The following is an 11596-nucleotide window of genomic DNA, read 5'->3' on the forward strand; positions in this document are numbered from 1 at the left end:
TCCTTAACCCTCCATTGCCTCAGGTACAAACTTAGATTGTGAGCCCTCCTGGGACAGAGAAATATCCAGTGTATCTGAATGTAACTCACCTTGAGCTACTACTGAAAAAGGTGTGAGCAAAACATAAATAAAAAACCACACCTAATTTAGGTGTGAGGATTTACATCAGGTTTCAGTTGGTGTAAATCCTCACGCCCCAAACTGGACTCGGATCCTGGCACTAAGTACTATTCTATAAACGGCACCCAACTCAAAGTGCTATTTATAGAATAGTGCTCAGCGCTCATTTTTTATGGTGCCCAAATCTGGGTGCCATTTACTGAATTTAGTAACATACATGTATTTGTATATGCCTGTCATTGTTCTAAAAGCACAACTTGTGTGTGAGCATGTCTGCAAGCAGCTTTTCATTTGCTGTCTACCTTTGTTTGGCATTCTGATGTGCCATCTGCTGTTCTTCTGTCTTGCTTGTGCATGTCATTTGGTCCACATATTTGAGTAGTGTATGCCCCCTCTTTCTGCTGCTCTGTATTGTGCCTGTGTGTATTATGCACTGTGGGCCTGTTTCTTTTGTTGTTTGCCGTGGAAACTCATGTGCTCTTCCTGTGATCCCTGAAGAAAATGAAGGATACACTGAAAACAATGGAATAAACACAGGGCATGGCAGAAGTATAGCGTAGCCCAGTAATGGAGAGTTTGCGCTGGTTCTAACATCTGAGTGTTCAAATTATCTTTTTTGTACCCTTAAAAATATGTCAGAGTATTTTAAAACAGTATGAACAGAAGTCAAACATAAGGTTTATGACAGTAGTTAATTGGGAAAACTGATATTTGGTTGCAATTCACCTTAACTCTGAGGTCAACTGAGCCCAAAGTAACTATGTATGGACAATAAGCAAGGTAGAAAAGTTATCATGATTTAAATAAAACATGGGACAAAAACAGAAAAATACATAGGTTAGATGGAAATAGCAGGGCAGAATCAGAATATACTTACCTATGATAGGCTCAATGAGGATGAACTCTGATTTCAAGTAAGATTTGTAATTTATGCAAAAGGTAATCAAGATGTGCACATTAAATGGGCATAGAAGCCAATTGAGTGATGGCAATAAATTCATCATAAATCACCCTTCCCTAGAAACAGTTAAGGACTGTGTTCAATATTTGGGGTTCTTTTCCTTGGATTTCCTATATTTTAATGTTTGTAAACTGCTTTGATTCTCACACTGAAAGGCGCATATCAAGTCCCCCAAAAAACTAAACTAAACTTCTTGGCATGTATAATGAAAAATGTATAATGAAATGAACAGCTCATTTTTCTTTTTATATAAAATCAAAAGACAGTACTGAATATTTTCCTACCAATTATTATATCACATACATCTACACAAAGACTGGAAAAATTACAGGTATTCGACTCCAAGTGTGACTAGCACAAACCTGAAATGAGATACTGTAGCAGTGGCCAGCCCAGGCTAGGATGAAGATGCCAGAGCCCTGAATTCAACTTATCACTGGACCAGGCACACATGTAGAGTGGGAAAGGGGTGGAAGATAGTGACTGGAAGAGTGAGGGAGAAGTTGGAGGCTTGTGGGGGAGGTTGGAGAGTGACCGAATTGTGGGAGGGGGAGACCAAACATATTGTAAAAATGAAGGGGAGGGGCATTGCTAGGTGGGCCTATGCCCCAATTCAATTTGACAGTAGCCAAAATACTGTTGTACAAAACTAAGGGGCCACAGCCCAAGCTGCCCTCCTGCTAGCCCATGGGCACCTGCACTGGACTGCAGGCCAGTGCTCTCCTAGTCTACATTTTTGCTACTTGTCCATGTCCTGGTGCCATCTTGCTTGGAGAGGCGCATCCCTCTTTCCCTTCTTTTGTATCTTCAAAAGGGAGACTATTCCCCTGATGAGACTCTGTAGAAATATTGCTAAATGCTTCAAAGATTTGGGCTGGTGCCTCTTTTTAAACCATTTTTCCACTAGTATAGCTGTACATGTACTATATGTAAGGTCCTTCAAAAATCCTAGCAATTTGGTAATATCTGAATAACATTAAAAAATACATTGATCAACTGCAGTACAATAGTCAAAACAGAAATTTTATTCTTCTGAGTACTCATGGATAGTCCAAAATTTGTGTCTTTTATCTACTAAAGAGCTGTAATAGAGAAAGATAGTATCCTTCTCTATAGCCAGTGACAGGAAAATACCTACAGTATCTGAATGTAACTCACTTTGAGCTACAACTGTTAAAAGGCATGAGCTAAATCCAAAAACCCAACCCCTCTTCCCTTCCCATTCATTACACTAAGGTTTAGCCTTACATTTTGTACTAAATTCTCTGATGGGAAAGTTCCAGTCTTCTGGGAGAAAGACTTTTTCTTTTAAAACTCCACTGCTGCCTCCATCCTCCCTAGCATTCCTCCAGGCATAGGAGCCAGCTCTGTTGGTGGCAGTGGGTGCTGAGCACCCCCAAAATTGAGCAAGCTCTTTCATTGTGTCCAGGGATGAGTAATTTGCATTGTTTGACACTCTCAATCATGTTGGTGCCTAAACCATGTTTTTCACACGGAAACAACCGGAACGCCAAAGCCATCTCTTCTTTTTCCTCTTCCCTAGCATTAGCTATCACCAAGCTGATGACAACCTCTTGAAGAACAAAAAAAAAACAGAACGTCTTAAAAATAACAATAAGCAAAACAAATTTTTGAATCCAATCAGCTTGGATCAAAGGGTTGTAGCAGCCCAGAGACTTACCAAGGTTTTTGCTACGATCCCTCGCTGTGTAATGTTTTTGCTGTGTTTCTCGTTGGCCATCCGTATCCGCTGTTTGGCCACCATATTTATTTGAAGAAGGTGGCAGGGACTAGCGGGGCAGGTGGGTGGGTTGGGGCCCGCAAACGCCAGCAGAGGTTCTGCACCGGGGTTCCAAGGCACACACGCTCAGTCTAGGGAATGAAGTCTTCCCACCCCCTCGCCAGCGCTACCTCAACCCGGAAAGACGCCTTACACCGGTGGCCGCGGGGGATGCTCATTGAGGGGCGGAAGTCATCCCGTCACCATAGAAACAACCCTTTTCACAATCATGTATCTTTCAACCTCGCTTTATCATTTTGCCCTGCTGACTCCTGGACACAGTACTGAATGGTGCATGGCTCCAGTGTAGTCTTAATACGTTTTTGCTTTTCTGCTACTCGAGTGAGGAAGAGTGCGTTCTGTAACTGGGACTATTTCACTGACAGAGGGAGACACTTATTTCCATAGCAGTGACGTTTAAAACAGCAATTGTATACGTCTGCGTGCGTTTGCTGACTGTGTTGCGGAGGGATCGAACCACCACCCCCACCCCTCAGCATGTAGTTGCTAGGAAACCGAATGCTGAGAGGTTTGCATAACTGGAGTACGCTGCTTCCGGGTAAGTCCACGTTGTATGGTGGGAGGCAGTGTGAGATGCAAATTTGTGATTTTTAGAGCCAGAAGGGGTGTTGATACTGCTGATATTGCTTTCTGTACCTCACCACCTCTCCCTCCACTAGTCCGTTCCCCTCTCTCTCCTTCCCCTCATTCCCTTTCCTCCTTTCCTGAAGTTACTATTGAGGAAACTACACTTCTCCTTTCTTCCTCAAAATGTACCACCTGTTCCTCTGATCCCATTCCCACCCACCTTCTTAATGCCATCTCTCCTGCTCTTATTCCTTTTATCTGTCACATTCTCAACCTCTCACTTTCCACTGCGACTGTCCCTGCTGCCTTTAAACATGCTGTGGTCACACCTCTCCTTAAGAAGCCTTCACTCGACCCTACTTGTCCCTCTAATTACCGACCCATCTCCCTCCTTCCTTTTCTCTCCAAATTACTTGAGCGTGCTGTTCACCGCCGCTGCCTTGATTTTCTCTCCTCACATGCTATTCTTGACCCACTACAATCTGGTTTTCGCCCTCTCCACTCAACCGAAACTGCGCTTACTAAAGTCTCCAATGACCTATTACTGGCTAAATCCAGAGGTCAATATTCCATCCTCATTCTTCTTGATCTTTCAGCTGCTTTTGACACTGTCGATCACAGCATACATCTCGATACCCTGTCCTCACTTGGATTCCAGGGCTCTGTCCTTTCCTGGTTCTCTTCCTACCTCTCCCTCCGCACCTTTAGTGTTCACTCTGGTGGATCCTCTTCTACTTCTATCACTCTGCCTGTCGGCGTACCTCAGGGTTCTGTTCTTGGCCCCCTCCTCTTTTCTATCTACACTTTTTCCCTTGGTTCATTAATCTCATCCCATGGCTTTTCCTACCATCTCTATGCTGATGACTCCCAAATCTACCTTTCTACCCCTGATATCTCACCTTGCATCCAAACCAAAGTTTCAGCGTGCTTGTCTGACATTGCTGTCTGGATGTCTCAACGCCACCTGAAATTAAATATGACCAAAACCGAGCTTCTCATTTTCCCCCCCAAACCCACCTCCCCGCTCCCCCCGTTTTCTATTTCTGTTGATGGCTCTCTCATTCTCCCTGTCTCCTCAGCTCGAAACCTTGGGGTCATCTTTGACTCTTCTCTCTCCTTCTCTGATCATATCCAGCAGATTGCCAAGACCTGTCGTTTCTTTCTTTACAACATCCGTAAAATCCGCCCCTTTCTTTCCGAGCACTCTACCAAAACCCTCATCCACACCCTTGTCACCTCTCATTTAGACTACTGCAATCTGCTTCTTGCTGGCCTCCCACTTAGTCACCTCTCCCCTCTCCAGTCAGTTCAAAACTCTGCTGCCCATCTCGTCTTCCACCAGGGTCGCTTTACTCATACTACCCCTCTCCTCAAGACCCTTCACTGGCTCCCTATCCGTTTTCGCATCCTGTTCAAACTTCTTCTACTAACCTATAAATGTACTCACTCTGCTGCTCCCCAGTATCTATCCACACTCGTCCTTCCCTACACCCCTTCCCGTGCACTCCGCTCCATGGATAAATAAATCCTTCTTATCTGTTCCCTTCTCCACTACTGCCAACTCCAGACTTCGCGCCTTCTGTCTCGCTGCACCCTACGCCTGGAATAAACTTCCTGAGCCCCTACGTCTTGCCCCATCCTTGGCCACCTTTAAATCTAGACTGAAAGCCCACCTCTTTAACATTGCTTTTGACTCGTAACCACTTGTAACCACTCGCCTCCACCTACCCTCCTCTCTTCCTTCCCGTTCACATTAATTGATTTGATTTGCTTACTTTTTTTTTTTTTGTCTATTAGATCGTAAGCTCTTTGAGCAGGGACTGTCTTTCTTCTATGTTTGTGCAGCGCTGCGTACGCCTTGTAGCGCTATAGAAATGCTAAATAGTAGTAGTAGTAGGTCTACTGAGGTCGTCAGCTTAAAGACGGGAACCCTGGCTGCCTCTTCATCTAACAACATTCTGTATGTCTGACAAAGAGTCAGAGTCATACGATGTAATGTGTATAAGCAACCTATCCAGGTGTGCTTGAAAATTCTTTCTAATCGATCCTGTGTATCCAAAATGATGAGAAATATTTCAGTATCTTTCTGCCACTTTTTTTTTCCCCTCTGATTGGATTTAGGGAGAAGTTATTAACCTGGGCTACTGTTTGAGTAATTTTAGCACAGGGTCTCATTGAATAAAATGGGGCCCTAAGCAAAAATAACACAACTTGTGGTATCATAACAGTAGCCCACACTGCTAATTTCCCCCTTCAGAGTAATCAGTTGGTACTGACACCTCTATGATCAAGTGCAAGGTGATGCATGTGGGAAAAAAGAACCCCAATTATAGCTACGTCATGCAAGGTTCCACGTTAGGAGTTACGGACCAAGAAAGGGATCTGGGTGTCGTCGTCGATAACACACTGAAACCTTCTGCTCAGTGTGCTGCTGCGGCTAGGAAAGTGAATAGAATGTTGGGTATTATTAGGAAAGGTATGGAAAACAGGTGTGAGGATGTTATAATGCCGTTGTATCGCTCCATGGTGCGACCGCACCTTGAGTATTGTGTTCAATTCTGGTCGCCGCATCTCAAGAAAGATATAGTAGAATTGGAAAATGTGCAGCGAAGGGCGACTAAAATGATAGCGGGGATGGGACGACTTCCCTATGAAGAAAGACTAAGGAGGATAGGGCTATTCAGCTTGGAGAAGAGATGGCTGAGGGGAGACATGATAGAGGTATATAAAATAATGAGTGGAGTGGAACAGGTGGATGTGAAGCGTCTGTTCACGCTTTCCAAAAATACTAGGACTAGGGGGCATGCGATTAAACTACAGTGTAGTAAATTTAAAACAAATCGGAGAAAATGTTTCTTCACCCAACGTGTAATTAAACTCTGGAATTCATTGCCGGAAAATGTGGTAAAGGCGGTTAGCTTAGCAGAGTTTAAAAAGGGGTTGGACGGTTTCCTAAAGGACAAGTCCATAAACCGCTACTAAACGGACTTGGAAAAATCCAAAATTCCAGGAATAACATGTATAGAATGTTTGTACGTTTGGGAAGCTTGCCAGGTGCCCTTGGCCTGGATTGGCCGCTGTCGTGGACAAGATGCTGGGCTCGATGGACCCTTGGTCTTTTCCCAGTATGGCATTACTTATGTACTTATTCTGGTGGTTTTTCTTTTTCACTACTGTGTCTGGTTATTATTATTATTAGCATTTATATAGCGCTACCAGACACACGCAGCGCTGAACACCTGACACAAAGAGACAGTCCCTGCTCAAAAGAGTTTACAATCTAAGTAATACAGACAAACAAGACAGTTACGGGTGAGGGAAGTAATGGGTGAGAAGAGCTAGACTTATAGGTCCAGGAAGTCTATTCAAGGCATAAGGTGCCGCCAGAGAAAAGGAGCGAAGCCTGGAGTTAGCAGTGGTTTCTTGCATCCAGCTTTTGATTGGTTGAAATGCGGATGTCCTAGATGATCATAATTTGTTTGTTCACTATAATTCTGTTAGGCTCATTATCCCAATGGCTTTCCAGTTCAGCAGTGGTCTAATGCTTTCAAAGTCTCCATTGAAAAAGAGCCTTTTTGTGCCTGTCTGTGTAGACATTTTCTGCCATAAGTCCTTCACAGCTAGGTGCTTGCTGCGAACCATCTCGTCTGTAATCTGCTGTTCTGAGCTACAACTATCAATCGCTTATCCTTAGGTATCAATTAAGAATATAAGAACATAAGAATTTACCATGTGTGTGTGTGTGTGTTTGTGTGTTCTTTTGTCATTTAGGAGTAATAGCAAAGTGGCAATACCCTCACTCATGTAAAGCAATATACTTTTATTTGTTATGGGACAGAGAGGCATCAGATGGTAATAACAGGAGCTATGAAGCAAAGCAATTTAAGATCTGAACTCTGAAAATGTTCATCAATCACTTGCCTACAATGTCCTCATTTTAGTCTTATATATTAAAAAATCTTTCATAAATCACAGACATAATAGCTGTAAGACTGAACAGCAATACTTAAACAGAGAAATGATACTGAACAAACAAAATGACTGCTTAGCTTTAGCTGTGCAAACCACACTCAGAGCGAGCAAACTGGGAGAAAGCTCTAAAAAAATCCTTTATATTAAAAAAAAAAAAGCGAGTATTGCCACTCACAAAGGCGCATGTGGAACAAATTGCCTGACATTGTAGAACATTGCCTGACATTGAGACATACTTTTGGAAATTTGAAATGTGTGGTTCTGGAAATGATATCACAATTACCATGGGGGGGGGGGGGGGGGGGGGGGCGATGTAGATGCTTTACTGCGGCACTAAGAACGCCATTTGATATATTTAGCGACTCTTGTCCCCAGTGATTTGAATAGAATTTGTGACGACTGATCACGGTTGTTGTTGTTTTTGGGGGTTTTTTTGGTAGCTTTCTTTACTCTTTAAATATTTTTGTTTTCAGTTTTTTCTCCCCCTGGTTTGTCAGATTTACACATTTTTGATGGATGGCAACTGTGTTTATATTGCTGCATAGTGTGTTAATAGAGGATTGCTCTTTTGGTTACAATCCACATGGCTAATTAATATGCATGACATCATCACATTTGACGAACTATTTTAAAACTAACATGGTGTATTGCGTGCTGTGCTTAGAGCAGTAAAGATGATGTTCGTTTGCCGGTTTTTTTGATTCTGAGTATTTTGAAACCAATGTCTGTGCTTTTGTCATTTTTAAATTTGTTTCACATGCACCTTTGTGAGTGGCAATACTTGCGTTTTTGATACAAAAGGATTTTTTTGGAGTTTAATTTGATTTTTATTTGTGTTGCAGGTCTCAGCGACTACTCTACCCGGACACAGGTCTCTGACCGAAACAGTATTTCATGTGTTGTGGGTGTTGTTTGTTTTCTGCCAAATTTGCAAGCACTGACAGTACAAACTGAAGTAGTCGCTTTTTTTGTTCGGTATCATTTCTCTGTTTAAGTATTGCTGTTCAGCCTTACAGCTATTTAAAAGCTATGTCTTTGATTTATGAAAGATTTTTTTAATATATAAGATCAAAATGAGGACATTGTAGGCAAGTGATTGATGAACCTTTATAGAGCTCAGATTTGGAATAGCTTTGTGCTATAAGAGGTCTTATAGCGCCTGTTATTACCATCTGATGCCTGTCTATCCCAAAATAAATAATAGTATATTGCTTTATATGAATAAGGGTATTGCCACTTTGCCATCACTCCTATATTCTTTTCTCAGAATCAAAGAGCTACGGACCCCAGGGATAAATAGTGGCTTTCCCCATGTCTGCCCTAAGAGTAGTTTATGGATTTTTCTTCCAGGAACTTGTCCAAACCTTTTTAAAATCCATATATGATGACTGTTTTTACTATATCCTCCTGCAATAAGTTCCAGAGCTTAACTATTCATTGAGTGAGAAAATAGTTACTCCTGTTTGTTTTAAAAGTATTTTCATGTAACATCCTGTAGTGTTCCCCGTTTTTGTACTTTATGAAAGAGTAAACAATGGATTTACAATTACCTATTCTGCTCCTATCAGGATTTTGTACACCTCTATCATAGCTCCCCTCCAGTGTCTCTTCTGCAAGCTGTCAAATCTCAAAATAAAGTCCTTCCTACTCTAGATAATGTCTTAGAGAGTTAATTGAAATTGGAGGGAAAGCCTCACGTGGCGTGAAATAACTCCTTATTTCGCAGTATCCACTGTCATATATCTAAGGAGTATTCACTGGCATCATTGGCATAAAAACCTCAAATCAGTCAGAATGTGCACTTTAAGTTGTAGATATGGGTACAAAGTGGGATGATTGACCACGGAAGTACCAATCCTGGAAACAATATCTTAAAAATTTCTTTATTGGTGAAAAGACTCGACACAACTGTTGTGATTGGCTGTATTACAAAAGTGGTCTTGAGAAAGGCCTTTCATTGTGAAGCTTGTTCGTAGCGGGTCACTAGGAGCGCAGCTTCACAATGAAAGGTCTTTCTCAAGACCACTTTTGTAATACAGCCAATCACATCACGTTTGGTCCGACACACAGACCAATCGCGTTCCAGGCATTTCAGATTTATATTCGCTACGTCATAGCGACTCCTGATGCAGGCCTGTTGGCCGAAACACAACAGTTGTGTCGAGTCTTTTCACCAATAAAGAAAATTTTAAGATATTGTTTCCAGGATTGGTACTTCCGTGGTCAATCATCCCACTTTGTACCCATATCTGTGTTTTCCCGTGGGGCGTTCGAGTTCTCCGCTTGATTGCGGATTTTTTTGGACACTTTAAGTTGTAAACATTCACTATACTAAATCCAGCTTAAATCTCACTAGATATTTAAACTCTATGGGACTTATCTTTTGAAGTTCTACAGCCCAATTCCTTTCAATGGCCAACTGTGGCCAGAGTTTCGGGTCCTGCTTCAAAAAAATACTTAACACACAAGTTAGTGTGCACTATACAGACAGAATTCCACAAAATGTTTTAATGTATTTTGCAGTAGACAGATTTTCACGCATTAAAGGGCCTTTTTACTAAGCTATGGTAACAAGTGGCCTGTACTAGTTTGGACACGTGAAATTGGCATGTGCTGGGCCATTTTTTACAGCGGCAGGTAAAAGGCCTTTTTTAAATGGGGCTCAGGCTATTTACTGCCTGAGCCCTTACCACCACCTATTTACTTGGTGATAAGGGCTCATGAATTACTTGTGTGGTAATCAGGCAGCATGCGGCAATGTGGCCACGCTGCCTATTACCGCTGGGAACGCCCCCCACAGTAGAAAACAGAAAATGATTTTCTACCGTGGGAAACAGCGCATGCCAACTTTGGAACTACCGCCGGGTGCCTGTGCTACCCTGGCGATACAGTTGATTTGGCGCGTGCTACCCACGCATTAGTCCTACCACAACTTAGTAAAAGGGCCCCTAAAAATGAATTACGGCCCCATATCATAGCTTCTAGCATTCTCTTCACTTGCAGTAACTATTCTACATCAGGACCTAAGAAACAGGAACATGAACAAATAGAAAGCATTTAAAAAAAAAGGTGGACATTTTTCCTTTTTTACAGCTGCAGCATATCAGTCAACATCTTTCTTGCTCCATATTGATATATAAGCCTTTTTTTCAGTCTAGGGTAACATACTGAGACTATTGTTCTCCGAGGACAAGCAGGCTGCTTGTTCTCACTGATGGGTGACGTCCACGGCAGCCCCTCCAATCCGGAAACTTCACTAGCAAAGGTCTTTGCTAGCTCTCGCGCGTCCATGCGCACCGCGCATGCGCGGCCGTCTTCCCGCCCGAAACCGGCTCGTGCCGGCCAGTCTTCTTTTGTCCGCGCTCGGTACGGTCGTGTTTTCGCCGTGTCGTGCCCCGCAAAGTCGACCTCGCGCGTCCTTTTTTCGCTTGTTAAAAAAAAAAAAATCTTTCTGTGTGGGAAGGAGACTCTTCGGTCTCTTTTTTCCTATATTTCCAGTTTTTCGCCCCGCTAAGTTTTCTTTCGTTGTCGGGGTAGGCCGCTTTTAGGCCTCGGGTCGAAGTTTTCTTCCCCTTGTTTTTCTGGTGCTCTTCCGCCATTTTGTCTTTTGATTTCGCCGGCGTGATTTTTCCGCCCATGACATCGAAGTCTTCCAGCGGCTTCAAGAAGTGCACCCAGTGCGCCTGGATCATCTCGCTCACTGACAGGCACGCGTCGTGTCTTCAGTGCTTGGGGCCTGAGCACCGCCCGCAGGCCTGTAGTCTGTGCTCCCTTTTACAGAGACGGACTCGGGTAGCGAGATTGGCCCAGTGGAACGTTTTGTTCTCGGGCTCTTCGTCGGCATCGGCACCGAGGGTATCGAGTGCATCGACGTCTTCAGCGTCGAGACCTTCTTCCTCAGCCGCCAGTGCATCGAGTGCATCGAGGCATCGGCCCTCTGCATCGGCGCTGAGACATCGGACAGCTGCATCGACGTCGGTGGTACCGGGACCTCATCTGCTGATGTCGTCGGACGGTGGTGCTTCGTCTGGAGTGCAGGTGAGGGCTGTCCATTCCCCTGCTGGTGGCGGTGAGCCTTCGGGTGGGTCTCCCCCTACCCTGAGGGCTCCTGCGGTACAGCCCCCCCGAGACCGACCTCCTTCAGCCTCGGCCCCGAGGAAGCGACGGCTGGTTTC

The 11596-nt window shown here is 43.7% G+C and overlaps 1 protein-coding gene across 1 annotated transcript in view; it reads right to left on the reverse strand.

Annotated features, from left to right (window-relative positions):
- The window catches only part of SERP2 (stress associated endoplasmic reticulum protein family member 2), a 39009-nt gene extending 36077 nt beyond the window's left edge, over nucleotides 1-2932 (reverse strand). Inside the window, exon 1 of the mRNA XM_030199421.1 lies at nucleotides 2763-2932. Coding sequence (XP_030055281.1) covers nucleotides 2763-2846 — 84 coding nt within the window. The 5' untranslated portion in view covers nucleotides 2847-2932. The remainder of the gene's footprint in view (nucleotides 1-2762) is intronic.
- Between the last annotated feature and the right edge of the window lie 8664 nt (nucleotides 2933-11596).

This window comes from Microcaecilia unicolor, chromosome 4, assembly GCF_901765095.1.
Source record: "Microcaecilia unicolor chromosome 4, aMicUni1.1, whole genome shotgun sequence".
NCBI classification, from domain to species: domain Eukaryota; kingdom Metazoa; phylum Chordata; class Amphibia; order Gymnophiona; family Siphonopidae; genus Microcaecilia; species Microcaecilia unicolor.